This window comes from Photinus pyralis, unplaced genomic scaffold (assembly GCF_008802855.1).
Source record: "Photinus pyralis isolate 1611_PpyrPB1 unplaced genomic scaffold, Ppyr1.3 Ppyr1.4_LG7, whole genome shotgun sequence".
Lineage (NCBI taxonomy): Eukaryota > Metazoa > Arthropoda > Insecta > Coleoptera > Lampyridae > Photinus > Photinus pyralis.
The window spans coordinates 16,526,218-16,549,988 of record NW_022170738.1 but is presented as its reverse complement, the minus strand read 5'-3'; the positions used below and the strand labels follow the sequence as shown (position 1 = coordinate 16,549,988).

General features: G+C 37.8%; 1 protein-coding gene and 1 non-coding gene across 2 annotated transcripts; both read left to right on the top strand.

Moving 5' to 3' along the window:
- Window positions 1-12,523: 12,523 nt before the first annotated feature.
- Window positions 12,524-12,637, top strand: Trnal-caa. Its single transcript has 2 exons — window positions 12,524-12,561; window positions 12,593-12,637. It is a non-coding gene; the product is annotated as a tRNA-Leu (tRNA).
- Window positions 12,638-13,649: 1,012 nt separating this feature from the next.
- Window positions 13,650-17,727, top strand: LOC116175386 (class E basic helix-loop-helix protein 23-like). The gene is made up of 3 exons (XM_031493474.1): window positions 13,650-14,007; window positions 16,359-16,585; window positions 16,633-17,727. The coding sequence occupies exons 1-3, from the start codon at window positions 13,876-13,878 to the stop codon at window positions 17,072-17,074; spliced, it is 801 nt and encodes a 266-aa protein (XP_031349334.1). The 5' UTR covers window positions 13,650-13,875; the 3' UTR covers window positions 17,075-17,727.
- Window positions 17,728-23,771: the final 6,044 nt, after the last annotated feature.

Genomic DNA, 23,771 nt, shown 5'->3' with positions numbered 1-23,771 from the left:
AGTTCCAAGACGTAGACTTCAGATGACTAGAGCAACATTGGGACTGACTAACTTGTTCAACTGATGAGGAAAAGAAGTTCGGGTAGCGACATTAGTGAACTAGTAGTTTTATACATTGTTGTGCAAACTACGCCATGCAGACATACTATTTGGTTTCGGCACCTATCGCCCTGTACATGTTGAATTTCATTTTTTACGTTAAATGTTGGTTTCTAATTCAGAACGAACACAATTTCGATCATGTTTATGCGAATTTAAAGTCACTGTTGATTTTATTTAGAATTATTTATTCAACTATAATATGTATTTTTTATTTAAATAATCGCTTGCATTTTATTTACTTGAGTGTAAAGGAATTATGTGTTATAGGTTAAGTTATTCTTTTGTAAAAATATCTCCGGTCATTGCGATCAGCACGTGTTATCGCCGTAGTGAACACAGGTGGTGGATTTATTCAAAGACGCAGGAAGTGAAACGGAAAAGGAATTTGGGTTTCTAAGTAGAGGAGAAGACGTTAGTCATGGCTCTTTTGGTGGTGGACATTAATCGTGACTTGTTTGGTGGTAGACACTTTCTATTGTTTTTTTTGGACGTGGAAACATAGCCGCGTTATGTTTTAGTGATTTGTTGATTTTACGAGGATTTGACCGTATTATTGGAAAGACAGTCAGTCTTTAAAATCGTACAGTTTATGTTTTAAACGAAAGCTAGTTGAGTGCTACGCGTATTCAGAGATTTGTAATTATACCGAACCCATCAGTGTCGTGTAAATAAAGATTCAAGTGCTATAGTTAAAATCGAAGAGTGAACTTTCGAGGCATTTTCACCTGGTGTTTTGTATTGGTACATTTGTCTAAAAATTGAAATACGACCGAGGATTTTGGATTATTAACAGTTCAGGCAATTAATAGTATATTGAAAGACAAGTGTTACAATGCGACCTATTGTAATACGACTATCTTGTGGCACGAGTGGCGACGCGAAGCGTAGCCCCGAGTGTCCGCAAGATAGGAGTATTACAATAAAGCATTGTAACACGCGTTTTTCATACTATTTTTTCTATTTCGGTACTTTAATTTAATTAAAAAAATCATTATCAGAAACTATAGGGAACATTAGAACTAACATGTTTTATGTTGGGAACACTTTTTATGCGGTTAAGTTTTAGGTTGGCAGCGTAGTAAGACTGACATTTTGAAGTTCAAACATGGAAGTACCCAACGAAGTACCTACTTGTAATAAATAGTAACTGCTAACTTAAGAGATGAGTTACCAAAAAAAAACGACTATAATCACTGTCTTTGTACAACTGTTTTCGGCCAAAAACAGTTGTACAAAATCATCATTGTGACACCGAAATAGAAAAAACTTTTTTTAAAATTAATTTGTTCTATCGATCGCTTGTTGCGTGGTATTTAATGAGCGGTTATTTTTTCTTTCAGTTTATTTGATTGATTTATTTCGAATACATTTCTTTAATATGTAAATGGATAGAGCCCAAATTACGACCTAGATAAGAGTATTTTTCTGTTGGCATCCAGGGTTATGCCAGGTGCTTAATTAAAAATTTGTAATGTAATTCTTTCGAATCGTAGAGTTGATCAAGGCTGCTGAGTTTTCTCAAAGGAAAAAATCGAGCTACCCGGACAACTGTTCGTGGGTGACCGTTTGCCATTGCACATAGCAACATCTATTTAGCAGATAGAAAATGTTAATACCAATCTGTTGGCTCGTTTATATAATATCACGCTATCATACCAATACCATCAGCTTGTTGAAATTCTTTTAAGTGAAATAGTGTATCCTGTATTTCACATAAGTACGAATACGAATACTTTGTCCTCAGACAATTTCTATGGGATTGCGCAATCTCAGAAGAAGAATATTAAGGGGGTACTGTATTGCTTTTTCAATCGCCGTAAATTAGGTATCCTACAATTTCAAATCGTTGTAAATAATTCATTTTGTTTCTATTCAATTTTACGAGACCCTTTCCATTTAACACTAATGTGTTAATGCCTTAAATAAGTTCATTAAAAAAAGAAAATTAATTTAGTTGTAAAGGTGATCAGTGAGGGTTTTGACAAATTTACTTATTTTATTATGCAACCTAACCCATAGGGTAGGGCATTGTATTTTGAATTACCTCCCATTTATGAAAAAGGTGGTTAATATCGATATGTCACAAATAACAATTTTTGGGATTCAATATACTCAAATTTTTGGTATTTTTGAGTTTCTATTATCGACCAGATTGGTACCAGATTTCCTATGTTGAAAAAAGTCAAAATGGAATTCGATTTTCTATGTCAAGGAGTAGATTAGTTTTAATACCAGGCTTAAGGTAAGTTCGACTAGGGTCCGTTCGATTGAGCTGGTGGCTACAATCCATTTTTGACTGATTTTAAAGTAACCATTTCCAATTATGTAACTAACCATTACAAATTCAGTGCATAAGTCAGGCTGTTACCAAGATAACAGTGTGGTCTGAAAATTTCTCAATAAAAAACGAGAAACGGCATTCTAAATAAATCATTTATAATCTCCAGGTCGGTTTGGAATAACAATGCGAGTAAAACTAACAAGATCGTAATTAGCTCTCTCTTTTCAATTTTGAGAAACATTCTCCACCTAGCGAGGCTCCGCTGATCGCATTTTATGCTTCAGCTCCTCATATAATTGCGTCGCTTAATTGGGAACGTCACTTTTGCAGTGCAATGCAGCCTCTCTAATAAGCCAAATGGAACACATGTTCGATCCGCGAGAATTTAAGGGCATACACGAACGTTGTAATAATTGAAATCATTTATGCACCGTATCAACAACACTTTTTACTGCTGCTCCAGACTTCATCGGTGGTTTAGGGGTGCAATACAAATCGTTCGCCGGAGGCTTCTACATCCGGAATTTGTAAGCTCAGGCCGTGTCGGTAACCTTGATCGCTGCTCCGGTCCCGGACTCCGTAGTCGGGCAGGGTTGCTTAGCAACCCCTCATACGTCTCTCGACGTCCCAGATCGCACCCCTTGTAAAGATGAGCTTACGCAAACTATTCCGGATTTATAGAAGAGATTTACTTGAGCAGGTCACTCAATATATAACGCATTATTGTTGCCAAAAAAATGCACCACAATTCCTTGGAAAGGGTTCCTGCAAGTGCTACGTGCCTAAAAGTAACTAACGTGCCAACCTTTATCCGCTGCTGCTTGAAAACTCTAGGTATCGACCACATCGGACTTCAATTATAGCTATAGTTTTCAAAATGCGTTTGGCGGGTATTGAGCGAATAAATTGCTTTGCCATTAAAGACACTCGAGAAGAGCTTTGAAGGTGTGGTCTAGCGCTGAGGACCAAACATGACTTTAATATGATTACTAAATTTTCAATGCAGCTATAAAACAATACCCAACTTCACTACGTAATTATATCAGACCGGAGCAACCCTTTTATCTCGCAAATGCATCCCCCTCGTTCGAATTCAACCCCAACAAGCTCTCGGGCTATTGGCATCATATCAATTTTTTACAACGAGCATTTTACATTATTAATTTGCCACTAATTTTCCGCGGAATTACTGCAAAAATTATATTGTTATTGCAAATGGCGTCCAGATATTGTTACAAACCAAATGAAGGCATTCAAGTGACCCACAGAAACGTTTCGACAATCTTGACACGTGTGGAATTTTGAGCATCTCGAAATTAACACCGAAATTTCAAATTTGCAATGTAAACTGTATGCGCATGTATGAGTGGTCTGATTAGTATTCTAAGAGGGAGTTCGTATAAAGGGATCTTGTAACCCCTCTGGAACAAATATTCCCGTGACTATTCCATCGCAAGTAGATACACTTTTTAGAAACACTTTTGATGTTTGATGTTGATGGAGAATGCCAGATGACAGGTTTACTGTAAGAAATTTGTAACATTTAGGTAGTTTACAAAAAGATGCATATCGGGATTATAATAAAAGACCAATCCAAATCGTCGCGTCTTCAAATTGGGTGGTACGAGAGAAAGGTTGCCTGTTTTTTCACGTAGCGACCCATATGTTCATTATGAAGAAAAAAGGCCATAACAACCAGTCACGTGTGATTTGGCTTCCATGCAAAATCTGCACTAATGTTCTGCTCTGAGCACTAATATGGAAGGTTACGAGATCGAATTAACCCCGGGTTCGAGGCATGTGGTGGAGAACTTTTGTACTATCTAGGTGGTGTTCCTGTAGTTTCTTTGGTTTTTTCTAGACTTCGGTAGACAACTGGGACTTGTAATTAAACATACATGAATGTGAAATTGGATTTGGACGCGCACTAAAACCCTATAAATAAATTACTTGTGAAATTCCCTGAAACATACAAAATATTGCCTCTCCTCGATTAATAAGAGGGTACTTTGGAAAATAGGTACAATACGGCAACGATTTGGAAGTAAATGTAATCTAAATATAGATACGCAACTATAGCCTTGTATGTGTAGATGTTTGTTTCAACACCAAAGGGAAATTAATTATTTCATTTATTCATAACCCCAGTTGGTTTCTGTTTATTTAACCATAAGGAAGCTAAAAGGGAATTAGAAATATATTGCTATGTGCAATGATCCCAGGCCAAAAAAAGACTATACACTTCAGCTGTTTAATTAGGTACGACTTTTCCCGTTGCAGATCCTCACCCTGACCCAGAAAAATGATTAAATCTCATCTTAAATTTCAGGTTCCCGGCAGACAGTGGGCAAAATTAAAATCCTTAAATTCCAAACGGGCTGTTACCAAATTTTTACAAACACTTACAATTAACTTTGGGCCAGAATCAGTAAAATTAATTGTAGTTGAGCATAAGAATTATCTTTCGCCGTGAAAAGGGTTCGAATGAGCACAAACAAGTTTTATTTTACAAACCACAGATAAAAACAACCACTACAGACGATGATCAGGAAATACTTAAAATTACTTACAGTTCTCCGAGAATATAATTACCGAATATTGTTCGTACACACAAATCACTATTAAATCTAGCGGAAACCAAAAACACCTGCTAACACATGCCTTACAATAACTTGATTTCACTGCTTCCTCTCCCCGGCGCAGTTGTAGTAATGTTTCTCCTTAACATTACCCTACAAAAACTTGAAATCGCCGTCCAACGATCCCACAAATTGACTCAATGCACGCACAAGAGCCTCTTTCGAAAACAACACAACGACAACCAGACCGATCTTCACTTTGACAAATAATCTTGAACTTCATCACAAATTTTGCTCCCAACGTCAGCACGTACTCCGCCACGAACTGGGCAAAATCAAACTCCTTCTTCTCTTCTAACAAAACGGCACTCCAACTTCGGACTTGGCCAAAAACAAACTTCTTCAAACGACCCGGAACTCGGCCTCGAAAATTTATACAAAAAAATACTGCCTCGCACGAATAGCAGTTCGGCCTAGAAGTTGGCAAAAAGCGTTTTCTTGTGCGTCTCTCGTATTTAAACCAATATCCCACTTAAATTTCTTAAAACTTTAACAACCAATAAACACTGCATAGAAACGCAACTAACCAATACGAATAACAGTTAACACATCACGTCTACACTAATTCTAAGAATTTTCCTTATTTAACTCAACATACAATTTTTTTAAAGATGAAAATTATTACGTTACCTTAAACAATTTCCTTTATCTTTTTCAAATAAACGAAAAGCTTAATAAATCGTGTCGAAACTGTCGCTTAATGAGCACTTTGAAAGCAAATAAAATTTAAGTACAAAAATTTCCTTAATCTAACACTTCCAAGAAATACGTGAAATAATGAAAGGTAACAAGCAAGACATTGACTAGACGCTAGATTCGCAAATTTGTTCTGTGTTAATACGTAAAAAGACCCACGACGTTGATTTGGGAAAAAAAATTGATGACATTAATTAAAAATTAGGCATCCGAATTCATTCCAAATGTAAAACCAAATACAACGTCACAAGTGACATTGTTTACACAGCTACAATTTATTATAGTACCAGGTGTGGTTAGAAATGCAATTTTATGTCGGATGTAAATAAAGTAAATAGTATATGTAACGTGCCAAATAGTTCCTCGAGTTCCGCACTTTCACGTTTAACTATAAGGCGCGCATAAACCATTACCGCCCACGCAAGCACACACTGACGCGTGGCTTGGTAGCTTGGTGGTGGGTTCTTCCTTGTCACCAGAGCAAACAGCACTTTCGGGAGGATGGTTGCCCAGGCGCCGGGGTTCTTCCCTATGACGTGGGCGCGGAGGCTCTTCCTTATCTCTTGGTCACGACGTTCGGCCGGGTTTGCTTGTGGGTGCCATATGGGTGTTGTCCAATGTACACATCCCCATTTCCGAAGTCCCGCGTTCCACGTAACCGAGATGAACGGGGAGTTGGGACCCCGTTGTCTGTGAATTATTGCCCTCGGGAAGCCGTACCTCGCGAGGACCTCGTGTTCCAATTCCAAGGTGTTGGTGATTGCGGCTGCGGGTGTTATTTTCAGCCGTTTCCATCCAGGATGTCCACTTCTACGAAATGTGTCACCAGATCTTGCAAGAATCTGGAAGGGCATTCTAGCTGGTCCCCGTAGAAACTCGCTGTCGGGATGGTCATAATTTGTAGGGCCTAAGGCTCCTCCACCGGATGGTCGATGGTCTTCTGTAGCGTGGCAGCCGGTGGTTTCATTTTGGTGATCTTTAGTCCAAATTTCCAGCCTCAAGAGCTCGTGAAGCTAAGGTAGGTTTGCCCAACTCAAATGGTTGTTTCGAGGCTGCTTATAAAACCGGCGTTGCGGTAGCGTCTGACACGCAGGCCATTGGATACTGTTTCTTGGGACTTGGGAGCGTAACTTCTATTAGACGGTTCCGGTAGCAGTTCGGATTCTGTACTCGGTCCGTGCATAGTGCGGCTGCAAGCCAAATTCATTCAACATTGAAGAAACGGTTTCAGGTTAGGATTCTATAGCCGGTCGGTGTAGAGGACAGCTGGAGAATATGCCGTATTTGCCTATAAAAAAGCGGTTTTAAAGGAATATAACTTTAAGAGACGTTTTACTTCAAACCACTTATGTATATTGGTATAGAACTGACCCGGGAAAGCAGATAAATCACTTCAAAATTTAAGTGGAAAACTGAGTGTCTTTACTCGACAAAATGAAAGGAGTTAAAGCAGCTAAACATATCTCATTAATAATTAAACTAAATAATGTAACAAAATATTATGTTCAAAAAGTTTACCTACGACTTTCTTAGAGCTACTAGAATCATCTCTCGACATAAACGCAAGTCTTATGGTTCAATTTGCTGTCCCTCTTATAATTTATTTATTTATGCATTTATTTATTTATTATCCCTCTCTTGTTCTGGGCCCTCAACAGGCTTGCGCCCAATTACATAATACATACATACATCCCATAATGGTATCTGACTATCACGCTTCGGAGGAGAGCCATCTAGACGACATACATAGACAAACCTCATCCTTCGATGCTGATGCACTAGATTACCTCCTACTCTGGTGATGACGACGGTTCCGACCCCTTGTCGGAGTCTAGAACCACCACACGAGCCAGGAGCCCGTCGATATCTTGATCGACCCCTAGGGGCGCCGGTACTAAGCCCGGTGCTATTTTGAAGTTGAGAAGGAAAGTCCTCCAAGGACTCGTTTTGAAACCAGGAGTTTGCCGTGCCATGATAATTGATAATAATTTTAAAGTTGAACCAACCCCAGAATGCGAGTTCGGTACGGAGGTTGGGCTGGGCACGTCCGAAACGTTTGTTGGTGGGTTCGCGTTCTATTCAGGCATCATGGCTCTCGCAAGTATGTTTAATTGTGAAACCATGTAGAAACAATGAATTATGAATAAAAGGGGAACTAGTCCTCTGATGAGGCTTACACTCGCCAACTTTGGACGGAATCGCTTATTAGGCTCCACAGAACGAAGTGTACCTATAAATGTTGACACTTTTACGTCAATATCCCGCTTTCGATCCAGGGTTCATTCTTAGCGACGACCTACAACGCATGTTGATATCTTGCCTTAGGCCTACCAATATGGCAAGCCTTATCGAAATTGGAATGTTACTCTTACAGTTGGGAAGGTTCCCTTATAATTGAAAAAGTTTGGGATATCTCAAAAATTGGTACCTAGATCAATTTTCAAAAGACTCTCGAGGCTTTCAATGTTTTAGTATTTACAACATCAGCTTTCGACACAATCTGAGAACATTTCCATTATTCGTCGATTATTATCTTGATATCAACAATCGATTATCAATAGTTGTTATACCTTGCATAAATAGCAGCAAATTGCTTTTTGTTTCTTGGCATAGAAGTCATGTGAAAACAAGCAGTGCGATACGAAAATCGGACACAATTTAACTGCAATACCATATTCTGCCGGCTACTCGTAAATGTTAGATAAATCCTTCCACGAAACTTTCATTTTTCTATTTGTTTATTAGAAACAACCGCAATAAGGGCTGTGCTGATCTTGACATACTTTAAAAGAGTTCCAGGCAATTCCTGGGTTTCGTAAATTAACATTCTACACTTCATTTCTCCTCAAAAATCAATACACCTACATAGTCGGTACCCATGTGTAATTCATGATGTAATGCCAGTTGATCGCATTTTTATAAGGACCCCTACCACAAATAACTTTATGTGAAATTTTTGGCCGTATGTTCGGAGCATCATCTTCGAAGTAGCGTAATTAAAGTTTACGTATGGTAGCGCAAATGCATAAAATTGCATTTAATAGTCGGTCAGAGTAAATAACGTTAGTGTAACGATCAGCCTCTGTTGACTGAATAGACTGTATGTGTGTTGACGTCACAATTCTGGAGTGTAACCATAGAAACCGTCTAGGGATGTTGCGCTCCATCCCTTTCATTCACCATGTTCCTCTCTCCTTCCTGTAATTTATTTTCCCAATCCATCTTCTTTGCCCTTATTATTCAATAATGCATTCCGTCCCTCTTTTTCCTCTTTGTTAATTTATAATTACTTTCTTTTTAATTTCGATACAACGCTATAAATACTTTTTATGCTTGTATGTGTCGTTACAGCGTGTTCGTAACTAAACCTGGAGAAATCCTGCAAAATTGTTAATTACTCAAAGGTAGGGGTGATTTCATCAACCAGTCAAGACCACAAAAGATCTTTTATGTAATTACCAATAAAATAAATTAATTTTGACAGACTTCAGTAAAATTGAATGTTTTATGGAAAACCCATAATTTACAAGCACGAGTTCACCTCAAATCCCTTTAACGTTGCATTATTCGCATGCACTGAAATGTATAATACTTGTGGTTTAAGTACTCGGAAGGGGATGAAAGTATTTCTCTCATAATTTTCCACTATTACAGTTTATTTTCGCTTTATATTCAATATTATTAGAGATGTTTAAGAACAAGGGCGTAGTCGTCTGCCCCGCGTTTGATTGTTATATTGATCTTGCGTTGCTAAGGGACTTTCAGCATCACCATCACATAATAGCAACCAGGTGGTTGTGAATTTATTTCTCATTTATCAAATACCTTGCACTCATGCGAAAGCTCAGGTTGTTATGAGGAACGAGTTTCAATTACTTATGCAGCGGAATTGAACAAAAACCATGTTAAAGGTGACGTAGAATCTTCTTTCTGATGCACAGGGTGACACGTGCGGATTTTGCAATCCTATTAACTACGTACAGTTTATTTTACGTCAATTGTATTCACGAATAATTAGTGATTGGTTTTAATTCTCTTTTTCATTCCGGTTGATGCTATGCGTACAATTAAATATGTAATTGGATGTGCTTTAATAAGTTCCAAATTAACAAATAATTATTCCGGATTTGGCCATTGATGGGCGTGGTCGAATAAACTTTTAATTGTTTTGTGAATTGATTAATTCGGTTGTTAGGCTACAATCCCACAGATTTTCAGTAATCATATGACGAAGTCAGAACTTCCGGAGGAATTTGAACAAAATTAATTACACATATAGATGTCGATCATTTTGATCTAACCCAGTGTTTAAATTCGGTTTCAGATGTGATAGATAGATTATACTGTTGCGCCTGTTTTTATGGTTTATCGTATAATTGCGAATAACATACCGTACGTCACACCTCTTACTTGACACACACTGTATATTGCATCTTTAATCCAAAAAATACGCGCAAGTAAAGATACCTACTAATCCACATAATTGAAGATTTTTCCAAAACACAGACCGAAATTGTAAATGAATTTATTCGTTTCAAGGTGAAACATTGTAGATTCATTATACATATGCACAACTATCTATCTAAATTCTACGACGAGCTGAATCGATCATTATACAGGGTGGTGGTTGCGCCACGCAACGTAGGGTTACAATACCCCAATCGTAATGTTCAAATATTAGCTCCCCGAATTAATTCAGAGGTAACGAGTATTTAGGTTTTTTGTAGAGAAATAAATTACGAATCCATATCACATTTAACATTTCTAGCTTTTGGAATTGGAAAAACGGACATTACAGAAAAATTGGTGATGCCATTGAATTGTAAAGGCAAACAAACACGACGCGTCATTATGATTTGTTCATTACTAACAGTCCCGCCTTTTCGCGAATCCCGTTCCCGTGAGAACTTCAGCAAGTTCTTTAGGAATACAACTTAACCCTTCAAGCAAACCTACTTTCTAAATGTCAAGTCTCTTTTTGACCGCAAAACAGAAAATCCGGATTTTTCTGTTTCCGTTCCCGTGGGAATTTCAGATACTTTCACGGGCATACGTCCAACAATTCCCTAAAGTTTCATCCCAATCTGATGAACGGTTTAGAAAAGCATAAAAGACGGACAGACATACCAACATTCAATTCAATACCCGACGAACGTTGTATCGCCTTTTCCGACGAACCTCGTCTATATGGGTACATTGGCATTGTCTCAAATTTCCATATAAGTAATGCAATTATAGTGTAGACATTTTAAATCCTTTGTGGTTTTGTAAGTTGCCGTTTCACGCCATAGTGTTGATATGTTGAATAATCACACTGTGCACATTTTAAACATTTGAAAGTATTGTGAGTTAGCATATACCTACTTAACCTTACTTTGTAGTCGTACCAGCACGTAAAAAGACTACCAGCGGGTTATGGGCAAATGACTAATTTAGAGTCTGCAGGACGAGCCAACTGGCACAATTAATAGAATATGCATAATAGTGATTCGTGATCTTCCACCTGCTTATACACGAGCCGCTACAGTAGTTACCGTTACAGTAGTTCGTTATATAATCGCACTATGCACATTTTAAATCCTGTAATGGCATGTGTCTTAAAAGATGTAGTTTCAGAATATGTTGAAAATGCAAAATTGCAATGTCTACACTTTAAAAGAAGTAAAATGATTGTTTGCGTTTTGTCCGCCTGTAGGTACGCCTGCCTGTCTGTCTGTCCGTCCAGACCAAGTTCTGCGGTTTTCAACTACTTTTGGGGGAACGAGTCCTGGAATTTGTTGTAATAGGTAGTCTATACCTTCAAGGTGTGCCAGGTGGATATTAAGATAAGCAAATCTAAGCCCCCCCCCCATAAATTATTTCCTGAGATGCTGTTTTTTAAAGTAAAACGTGCACGTGGGAACGGGGACACGTTTTACCCTTCATGGCTCGTTTCAAACTTTATCTACACAAGAGTTGTACACAATTTATACTTGTTTTGTGTTTTTTTGTTATTTTGCTATTCGATGCTATTATGTGGCCCGTAAAAAAAGTACATACCTACTGTATTGACTAGCATTTTTTTATTACTAATACAACAATGTACCTATGTACGAGTACGGCACACAGAAAAAAAACAAAAGTTGAAAACTGCTGGTTTCAATAGGATGGTGCACCCGCACACAACGCCCTAGCCGCTAACCGTGTGCGAATAACTATCGGACAAATTTTTCATTTTCCAGGCGCGTGTGCACCAGCCTGTTGAACCAACAGTTTTCAACTTTTGTTTTTTTCTGTATGCCGTACATCCGCGTATTAGTAATAAAAATTGCAGTACGTACTTTTTTACGGACCATATAATAAAATGATGGTTGATGATCATTTCTCCGAAATGAAACGTTGTATTGAATCAGCCTCTAAATTAACTTAATTTAATTTATTTTAGATGAAGTTGCAAATTGTAGCTCCTCAATCAGTTTCTTCTCGTATGCTAAGAAATTAATCAGTAATCGATCAGTATTTATCTGCAGAATAACGTTATTATTAACTGTGAAAACTCGGACTAAAATAAAAGTACTAAAGTAAAAGTTGTATTTTGTAACTATATTTGAATCGGCCCGATAATATACATCGCCATCTATCGTTAAGTACAAGTACATTGCTCAAAACGTCCTAATTTTTAGCTATAATAAAGCGGTGGCAATTATTTTATGGGAGTATAAAGTTATTTAGATTAATCAATAAAAATAATGACTTTTTAGTTTCTAAATTACAAAATCAACTTGTTTTATTGAAATACTGAAAAAACCTACAAAACATTCAACATGTCAGGATGGCCGAGCGGTCTAAGGCGCCAGACTCAAGGTATCCTTAGCTTGCTATGCAAGTTTGAGCATTCTGGTCCACTCTGTGGGCGTGGGTTCGAATCCCACTTCTGACATACTTTTTTTTTTTAATTTTCACATAAATTGTTTTGATTAAAAATTATTGTACTATTGGGTTACGAATTTTATTATTGGTATAGGTGTAACCAGAGCCTACTATTGAGCGCTTCTGCGACCATCTTGTTTCAAATCAAACTTATCATATCGACAGGATGCACAAAAGGACACACCGCTTGTTTCAAAATTTAACGCAAATGTCATTAACTCACTTTGAATTTTGAGCTCTTTCGTCTTGACATTTTACTTTTGACTAACAAAATAGGTGGGTAAATGTAACAGTTTCTGACTTATGCGATTTCGCTCATCTACGAATCTATCCGACCGACTGATCTGCGGTATGGATTGGAAAAATAAAAAAAAAGTCCATAATCATAAAAATGATTTCATCCTAAAGAGTAAATAGGCTATATTTTCCACATTCTGTATTCGCGTGAAAGAGTGCGACTTCAAAACTGCTTTAACATATCCCATTGTAAATGTTTATAAAAGTTTAAAAATGACACATCTAGCTAGGCGCCATTAATCATTTTTTATGAAATAAAAGTAGAATAGTTTTGAATATCATTTTTATGCAGTACCTGCTGCCATCTCTTAGTGTTGTGTATAATATGATTTTCGAAGTACAGTTACATCCTTTTTCTAATGGAGGCAGCACATTACAGCAAAAGGGTGCATTGCCATGACAACAGCTTCCTCTTTTGTTTCTGGATTGAGGGTGGCAACCCAACCTCGCCCCTAATCAGCGGCGTAACAAACTGTTGGTAGGTACACATACCTGTCACTGTTCAATTTCTTTATCCGTATTAAATAAAACTCCAGGTCAGTGTTCTTTATTATGCAATTAAACGTGTCATTTCTGATGTTTTATTGCTACATTATTGGTAATTGGAGATTTACGTACACAACTTTGCTTTGCTATATTGCATCTACAGATATTAGGTATACAAGAACAAAAAGAATTTCGATACGCCACTGCGCTGCAACCCCAAATAAAGTGCTTTTCATAGGGTCGCATCTGTCAACCACCACGGAGATTCTCCGTATACTTACACAAGCGTTTCTGTGATTAACAAATTAATATATAAAGAACTGACGTAATTTAACTAAGCTAATAAGAAAGTGATAATTTTGTCTTCAAGCATTCCATTCTTAAACGTAAATGCTGTATTTTGTAATGGTGGTATTATTGATGTGACTAAATTAATGTGCCAATGAGGTTTAATAATTTATTACGATGAAGTCATTTGAATGCGAATCTTCCTCTGAAGGAGACGAACCAACTATTCACCCCATCTCGCGTGGGATTGCTGACGCACCACAATGGCTACGTGGTAGTGCCTCTACCACGTGGGGGTGGCATCCATCTGTAAGTGGTTTTATGTAGATTTGAAAGCCTTCAATCTGTGTCGAGCATAGCTATTAATTGCGTATGTCACGAGTAAATAGATGATCAACACGATAGTTCTTAACCAACATGAGAGCAACAAGCATCGCCTCGGGGGAAAAAGCTCTCATTTTAATCAATGCTGTAATAATACTTTCCAGGGTAAAATTAAAAATTTGAGAATATTAGTACGCTTCAGAGATATGGTAGAAAATTTTAAAAAACGGTCAATTTCAAAATGGACCTATATTTTCTTAATTAAAAGAGATATAGAAAAATGTTTTATACAAACGTTTTCTTATAATTATTATTGAGAATCTGCCGTTTTCAGAATAAGTAAGTACATACGGCCTGAAGTAAAAAAGTTACTGTACCTCATTTTTTTAATGGAATGCACTGTAACATATTAAATTTTCGTTTCTAAAATACACTAAAAAAATTCAATATTGATTCAAAAATGCTCAAAAAAGGAACAGAATTTAAAAAACTATTTCTGAAACTTTTTTGTATTTTTCGAAATCATTTGAACATTTTTTTAATATTTTTAAAATTTTTTCGAAGTTTTTGAATCACTTGAATATCATCCCCGCAGTGTTATATTTTTGAAAAGAGAATTTAATGTGCTATATTTTTTGTTGAAAATATACAGGGTTTTTTAAACAGCTACAAGCTCATAATTCTGCATAAACATGCCAACGGATAGCTCAATGTTACGAATCTTTATTGTAATGACCTTTTCGGTATACTCCGTCTTCAATTACATTCCTTCTAATTTAAATTTTTTAGCTCAAAATCCCGTATTTTTAAAATTGTACATATCCTACTTAAGTGGCCACTCCTTTATCTTACTTAACTTACTTAACAATAATAATAATAATAACTGCCCCATATTTATCACAATTTTTTAGGTGTTCAGTATTTAAATTTAAAATTCAACTGTAAAATTTTAATTTATTTTAGAAGGTTGCCCACATAAAATACATATACAATTTCTATATTCTTTAGGATTTCATTTACCTATTGCTATTCAACTGACAAGGGTTAATTTTTTTAGCTCCCTTGAAAATAGGCGGTACTGATTGGATAGTCATTACCTTATTTACAGTAATTCACTGCAGCAAAATCCCCGAAGCGGCAGGAATTCTGCTGGCCTCCAAAAAGGTCGCCGAACAAAAAAAACAAAGGGTAGACACTCCCGGACCTGGTAAAGGAATGCGGGTTAGTTTTTTTTGGAATTCCAGGAGATTCCAAAAATTACGCAACCCGTCAGGAGACGGAAATGTCATTGAAAATAAGTTAGGTATCTGTGGACGTTATGCAGTTTATTTTTAGTCCACTTACGAGTTCAGGGTCAAAGTCTTCGCGATAACTTTAAAACCTCTACTGTCCGTAATTCAACTAATTTCCTCTTTGCAATTTATTCCTTGAATCTAACTAAGAGTCCACAACTTTGAAATAATTCGAAATTAGAGTAGTTACACGTAACTTATTTCTTCCTCGCATGGTAATTAGACAAAACACGGATTGCGCGTATTCAACACAAAAATCTCTGGTACTAAGTATTTAGCAAAACCATTTCACAATCCAAAAACTACCCCTAGGATTATTAAAATCACTTTTCGCGGTACGACGTAAACGCTCTGACGACACTTAATGCTCCCCGGTTTACCGAATTTTTATCTTGCGTTTCAACGGAGATACCTTTGTTGGTTTTGAATTTAATTATCCGGCTGCTTGAACTTAATTTCTTTTGACCACCGATGAAACCACACCGCGCAAAACTCACGGGTGATTAACTTAGACTTTTTCTGATTGTCGACACGCACGCTGTCTTGGTTGACACCGTGTTCCCTCGCGGCTTCGTGCGTAATTCCCCACGGCTTTCATTCCTACCACCTTAAGTTTTTGAAACTACGCGCACCGACTATTTGAATCTGTTCAACCAATGGTATTAATTTCTTTTAACCAATCATATCCCCAGAAATCCAAAATACCAGATCATTCAAACTTGCATTGACGGAAAATTCCCACAAATTCGGCAGTTCCCATACCCTATAGTTAGCTTGACAATCGCGACTGCAAAATATACAAAATCTGAACAAATACGCCTTGCTTCCTATGTCTTTATTGCGCCCCCAAACTTTTACACGCATTGAACTGGCCAGGGCCACACTCAGAACCTTTTCGGTCAGATAAAAATTCAAAAAAAATTAAGGGATATCTAACCCCAATTTTTTAGATATTATAAAAATAGCTCAAATTTGGTCGCCACTAAAAAACCTCTGAAACTTCTACAAAGTACATAAAATATAAAATTGTATAAAACATTTCAGTGTACACCAACAAGCGAAGGTCCCAGTTCATCAACGGCAGCCAACGTTGAGCAACCATTTGTCCCATTCTCGCACAATTCAAATGAAGAGAGTGCGGTACCTGGAAGACGGACGCCCCTAGGAACTGTAGGTTTAGGTGGATTCTACTTTCAAGGCGTGTGTTCCCCGAACTTAGGAGCAGTTCCGGTTTCGGATGAGAATAGTCCCGAACCAGGAGGTAGCAACAGGTGAGTCTATTATCTGAGGAAAAAAATTTTTTCATTTGCCCGCTCAGATCCCAACCATCTCGTGCACTTCCCCATGCGCAGAACGCCCTGCAGAATAAGGGAAAGGGTCGACAGGGCAAGGCCGTTCGGCTCAACATCAACGCCAGAGAGAGAAGACGAATGCACGATTTGAACGACGCGTTAGACGAATTGAGGAGCGTTATTCCGTACGCGCATTCGCCATCTGTGAGAAAATTGTCAAAAATAGCAACGCTGTTATTGGCCAAAAACTACATACTGATGCAAGCAAACGCTTTAGACGAACTGAGACGTCTGGTGGCTTATCTTCAGGGAACGGCGGCAACGGCCGGAATCGTTCCTCCTCCCGGCTTTGATTTGGACGGTTTTCCCGCCGCCGCCAAGTTTTTACAGCAACATCACAATTTAACCTCGGAAGGTGCTAGCAATAACGACGGCGGCAACACTGGAAATTCTGGAACTCCCTTATGAAATAAAAGCTTGATCACTTCCAGATTTTAAAGCAATTCCAGAATTCGGCAGTCCGTTTGACTTGGAGCGTAAGAACCTGGATTGTTAGTAATATATACTAGTCACATTTGTAACAATTCTAGTCAAAAGCTGTCCATAAGTTAAGAGCGTCTTTTAATATGACAGTACCTACATGCGTAGCAATAATTAGTATAGCAAATAAGCAATTAATTGTCCCTGTAAGTGTCTTTACAAAGTTTTTAGTCGAAATACTGTAGACTTACATGTAAGACTGTGCAATTTCAATTCTAAATATTGAATTGCCACAGCATGTGCCTGAAAGCATTCAATTTCCAGCAAGATATATGTTTTTTGTAAGTGTGTATTTTTTGTAATTTAGTGAAGCTTCTATAATTTTTATTCTAATTAAATGGGTTCACTAACTTTGCAGAAAAATTTAAATTTGATAGCAGTTACATGTATATTGGGCTGCCAACCTCAGAAATTTGATTTCACGGTTGTATTTTGTCCCTATACCTAATATGTGTTTCAGAATGGAAACGGGTTAAAGGTGGAGTGGAGGTGGATTTTTAAGATCTTGATATTGATATTAATGAAAAACTTTTTTGGGCATATGCTGTAAATCGAACGAGTGTGATTTTAATAAATTTATCTACAAACAAAAAGTAGTTTCACTAGGTGGAAAAAGGTCAGCAGTTAATGAAACTTTGAGATGCAACTTAGGGGTTATAACTAAGTTTTGGAACCTCGAGGGGGGGAGGAGGGTCGGCAGTACTCCAATACCTATCAACGCATCCATCCATCAGCATCAAAAGCCGTTAGATGATATTTATTCACTTACCTACTTTTGCTTAATCATTTTGATTTTGACCAACAAAAACGGATCCCTAGACTCTTGAAAAATCAAATGCCTCGTTCTGACTCATGCAATCATGGCCCCCTAAATCTGTTCCCATCATGAGTGCTGTTTCCATGTTTATCTACCAGAAGTTTGCTGATGCTAAATATCTTCTTGACTTGACTTCCATGGGCATTTTAGTATCTTATTATTTTTTACCCAATTTTTATACATACAAACAAGTCGCGCCCTCGCTCTCTTCCATGATCTCATCCACGTTCTCTCACTCGCTATCACCCTCCCTCCACCCTCGCTCAAGGCGAGCAAAGAGGTCAACCAGGGGCGAGCGAAGGGATAAAAAAATCAAAGGGATCAAAGAAATCAAAAAGACCAATTGGGCCAAAAAGATCAAGCAGAATCAAAGGACTCAAAGAAGGCTTTTCGATACTGTGGGCGACACTTTATTAAATTAAATTATCTTAGGGAGTCCTAAAGGGAGCTTTAAAAGCCTTTCAATGTTCGCCTTTCAATCTGTTAACGTAGACTAAGACGAAATAGCTAAATGTTTTAAATTAAGCAACTTGAAAATTCTAAAACACTTTAAAAGTTCTAGGATACCGTTTACGGTTCATAACGGATTTGGAAAACCAATGGCGGGCCTACACAAACTCATAAATTCTCAAGACATGCCTTCTAAATACGAGTAAACAGTTTTAATAGCCCTTAAATCCTTTAGATACCTTTACAAAAGTTCCCTTCAAATTAGGATAGCAAGTACCCTTAAAAAAAGCCTTTAAAAACAGTCTTAAAGTCTCGCAATGTTTTTAAAGACGCCCTGCATGGCACTAAAATGCTCAAGAGGCTTAAAAAAAACCGTGTACCTCTACAGACCACTAAAAAGCTATGGAAGCTATTGAGCAATGCAGAAGAAACATCTCACAAATAGCGCCGTTTAAATGTTCCTGAAAATTCGGCTTCAAAACACCCTTAAAGGCCAAAACTCTTATAGGTTAAATGCCTGTCAAAGGAGAGAATTTTAAGGACTCTAAAGGATCTTGGAAGCTCTACGAAACTGTTAGCCACTTTTAGAGAATTCAAAATACCCATAAGGGCTAATGATAGCTCTTTCTAAAGGACCTACAGAAATACACGAGAACAAATGGTTCCAGAATAAGAAAGTGTTGAAAGGATCGGGAATTACAATTACTGAAAAGCTTGTCAAATCCAGGCTGCCAATAATAAGGAGAATGTCTAGACAATGGATGGTCGAATATTTGTCATAATTGGGAACAAGAAACATGTGATCCGTAAAAGATGATTTGGAGAAGTTAATTTCCAAAATATCGAATGGGGTTGACATTGCTGATGGCTTGCCTATTTCGTTGCATCGAGGCCGAAGTTAGTTCACATGTGGGCGAATCAGCATCCTCCGACCAGAGTTCGATCCGACCTGATTCGTGATCGAGGAGAACACCAACCGATCGCTTAAATCACGTGTTCATTGCGTGTGTTGCATACAGCATTGCATAGACTTGATATTTTTTAATTTCCCATATCTCCCATAATAAAGCAGCATTCCATTGTTCAAAAAACAAATAAATAACGAAAAACAATTGAATTTTTTTAAATAGCCACTTTCCACTTTCATTAGGCTCATTTGATAGAGATTTTTGTTCTTTTTTCAAATTAAAACAAATAAATGTTAACTACATATTATCGACGAATACTCGAAATTTCCTTTTGTAGATTCCTATAATACGGAACCCCAAACTTCAAGAAGGCACTGGAGTTGGGCAAGTGACTTGCGCCTCTGGCAGCGTTCGTGTTCGGAGCGTGCACGAGATGATCGGTAGCAAGGCATCCCACGTTTTTGGATCCTTTTCCTGAAGATGAATTGGGCCTTTCTTGATTTCCTGGTTCCTTCTCTCCACTGAGTTGACCTGAGGGTGGAATATGAGAGTTTCCCAGTGGTAACACCCCCAGTGTCTTAGCGCGGCGTCCCAAATGACAAAGAGAATTTTTTTAAACTGTATCCATCGTCAAAATGGGGTTGAATGCAATTGTAGCAATGAAACTCTAAACCTTCTCCATATAATTATAGGTATTAAATAAAATTATATGGGGAAGGTTTAGAGTTTCATTGCTACAATGACATAGAGGAACTGCGTGCCGTCGAGATGGTCGAGATAACCCGTATCGTCCTAAAACGTCTCGCTCCAGTAGATTTACCACGGAATCGGTGGTGATGAAACGTCGCTTCTACCAGTATGAATAGGTTCCCCATTGTGGATTTAAGGTCAGGGCTCTTAATATCGACGTCCAGGTCTGCTCGGCTCGAGAGGACGGTATCGGTCCGCGTTTTGCTGCTGTGCACACTCAACATCCTCTCACGTAATGTCGGATTTGGTTGCCTTTCTCCGGTCAGCCGCCAGAGGTATTCCTCGGGGCATGGGTGTCCGGCGGTGGTTAGTTTGCACGACGTCCTTTGCACATTTCCCGCGGCACTACCAGAAGTGAACTTCGTCGATAAAGGTGGTTGTTGCGTACGATGGTGTTGTTTTAGACGTGCCTGTGCAGGGGTAGCAGGACCTTCCCGACGAATTTACTCTCACGCATTCAGCAGCTGTTGGGCGTGTGGGTTTCGTTCTGGCTTTCCTTCGCGCGATCGGCTAGTCCCGAAACGGCGATGATGAACTGCTCTCGCTCTCTCTCGCAGTCTTTTCGGGTGGTGCGGACATAGGTGCTACCATCACGTCTGTATCTTCTGCCGTATGTTTTTCGACGACGGTGCAGGAGGGGTTGCGAGAAAGGTGGTCAGGGGTCGTTCTTTTTCCCGGGCAGTGTACCACGTCAAATGAAACCGTCTGTAGTCTGAATGACCGGCTAGTCAATTTACTCTGTCAATTTACCCTTGTCTACCTGTCTTTACTCTTTTCTGTTTTCAGCGTCCAAGAGACACTGGAGACTGCTCGTTGTACCGCCTTTGTGCAAGGTTCAGCTTCGCAATGGCATATCCAACGATGTTTTTCTGTTGGTTCTTGACATATGACTGCTGTGAAACCCTTTATTTATTTATTTATAATCGCTCTCTTGTTCTGGGCCCTCAACAAGCTTGCGCCCAATTACAGAGTGATCCGCATAATGCTTTTTAGAGGTGCCTCTGCAGTAGGTCTTAAGTTGTTCTATATTACTCCGGTATTTACCTTACGAATTAGAAAAACTGCAGGAAAACCTAGTTCGGAGTAGCCGGTAGAATGCTCTGAACTGGTCTAAGGTAATTCCCATCTCTGCCACAGGTGAAAAATTCACCTCAACCCAGGTTCGAACACCCGACCTCCGGATTTATAGTCCAACGCTCTACCCCGGCGCGGTTTTTAGGGGGGGGGCGACAGGGGCGATCCCCCCCCCCCAAACATACTGTTCAATTGTTTTTTTATTTCTTAGGTTTACATAATAATCGAATTAAATACACCTAACTACAAACCACCTGACGGAAAAGTAAAATTGAATAAAATAATGCCGGCGGGGGCGGAATCGTGTATTGTCCAGACTGCGACTTACGACTGCACTCAGCACTGATTACCACCGCATAATAATGAATATGGTGCGGCATTTTGCTTATACGTTAATTTTGAATTTAGTTTTGGATCTATACGTTTCATGAAAAATGCAAATGAAAAAAGCGTTTGAGCCTATTTTTATTTTGCCTTTTTTGCTTTTTTTGAACAATGGCGCTTTAAATGCTTTTTGTTGCTTTTTTTTAAAGTTCATGCTTAAATAGAATTGAGATAATATTTATCAAGTTAAGTTAATTGAATGTGGTACAGAATGTTGGGTATTCGAAAATTAATGCGGCAATAGATAGTTTAACAAAAAAACAGCTGAAATTGGGTCAAAGCTACTTAAAAAAATTCCAGCGCACCTCTGCATCTGCAATTCTGTAGCTTTTTTATTTTCGCGCCCCCCCCCCCCCCCCCCCCCCCCGAGTAGATGTATAAAACCGCCCCTGGCTCTACCACTGAACCATAAAGCTGGGTCGATCTGTAGCGTGAATGATTGTTTGAAGTTAGGCCTTTGAATATAAAATTAGGAAGAAGTCTAAGCCTGTACTTTCGCGTGGGTCTCTGAAAGTACCTTGAGCGATAGATGGAGCCACGAAATGAACGTGAAAAGTACCTTTGGATTTATATGCGCGCTTCCCGAAGGCAGTCACTGCTCTTCCTTCTTACAGAGCGTTTTATGTGTAAGACAAAGATAGCCTGAACTCTCCCACTTACACTCATTGATTTGTTACCGTACTCTTATGTTGATAATGGGCGCGCGTACATAATTGAAAACGCTGCAAATACCAATTTAGACACAGAAAATTTCATAGAACAAAAATTGTAGACAATTAAATTTACTATAAAAAAGTCCGCGACGGCATATATCTATCTTTAATCGTTTAGCCTTACCAACCATTTAAAGTTGTACCTAGTGTCCTCGTTGGTTTCAATAATATCTTTGAATGCTTATCATATATTAATGGTTAAAGATACATATATGCTGTCGCGGACTTTTTTGTAGGAAATTAAATTGTCTACAATTTATGTTTTACGAGTTTTTCTGTCCGAAGTTTCGTTTTCACAGCGTTTTAAAGTAAATGTGGGTACCTTTCGTTTTGTGACTGAATCTAAAATTCAAAGGTTGTGAGCAATTTTATTGTACGTGATAGGGTTTTGTGTGATATTTAAGTTTTATAAGGAGTGTCCTGTGCCTAAACCCCCTAGTTTTTAGGTTATTCAATATTTTTCACAAAACAATAATGAATTACATGTTTATAAACAGGATCGAGTAAGCCGTGATAATAGAAACCAAAAGAATTCCAGTAAGCAAGTGTCACAAGTAAATTATCTGTTGCAATTAATGTGCTCCCTATTTCGTAGTAAAATAAGATTAATTAAAAAGGCGAATTTCGAACTAGTCTTTTTAAAAAATCTTATTTTACTAGGAAATAATGAGTACCTACACTTGCAGCAAACAATTAATTTATGGCACTTGTTTACTATTTGGCATTCTTTGGTTTTTTATTATCACGGTTTACTCCTGTTTATAAACATGTAATTAATTAATGTGTAACTATTTAGTGGAAAATATTGAATAATTTAAAATCTACGGGGTTCAGACACAGGATATCCCTTCTAAGAATTGAAGAGCGCACAACAGACCATCGAATAGAGAAACAAAATAGTGGTAGTTCCATTTGAATAAAAATAGTTATAGCACTTTGAAATCTAGAAATTTTACAATTTTTTTGTAAACACTCTGTATCATTAAATTCAACTTTCTCATTACCAAAGTGTTGCCTTTTATTCAGATTAAAATTATTGATTTCTATTTCTTAACTTTAAAATCAAGGTCGCTACGATTTATCAAAGTGGGGCTGGTTTATAGAGAATTATTCGAAAAAAATTAATAATTTGGACTGCAGAGGTTAAAAAATGACATCGAATTAGCTAAAAATGAACATTCTGTTCCATTTAAAAAAATCAGCTGTGTATTGACACCGTAAACATGAGACACTCTGTACATTCAAAAATAATTTCTGTATACATATGCATAACATTCCATAGTTGACATTTGCACAAAAGATTTTTTGCTATTTTTTTACCAGGTATGAATTAGGAAAGACCGACGCAGTGTTATAGGACCCTGTATAATTGATATAAAACGTAAAAAACGAAGAAAGAATGGGAAAATTTTGTCTTTTTTGCATTTGACTTCAATTATCTCGTTATCTATTGCTCTGAGAGAAAATGAAGAGAAATGAATTTGATTAGAATCGAATTTTCTATAAGATACAGTTGGTATGGAACATTC

Bases quoted from the DNA above. Each gene is read 5' to 3' on its own strand.
- LOC116175386 (XM_031493474.1), top strand. From the start codon at position 13,876: ATGAAGTCATTTGAATGCGAATCTTCCTCTGAAGGAGACGAACCAACT. The intron at 14,008-16,358 runs GTAAGTGGTTTT...AAAACATTTCAG, and splicing joins CGTGGGGGTGGCATCCATCT to TGTACACCAACAAGCGAAGG. The intron at 16,586-16,632 runs GTGAGTCTATTA...TTGCCCGCTCAG, and splicing joins GAACCAGGAGGTAGCAACAG to ATCCCAACCATCTCGTGCAC.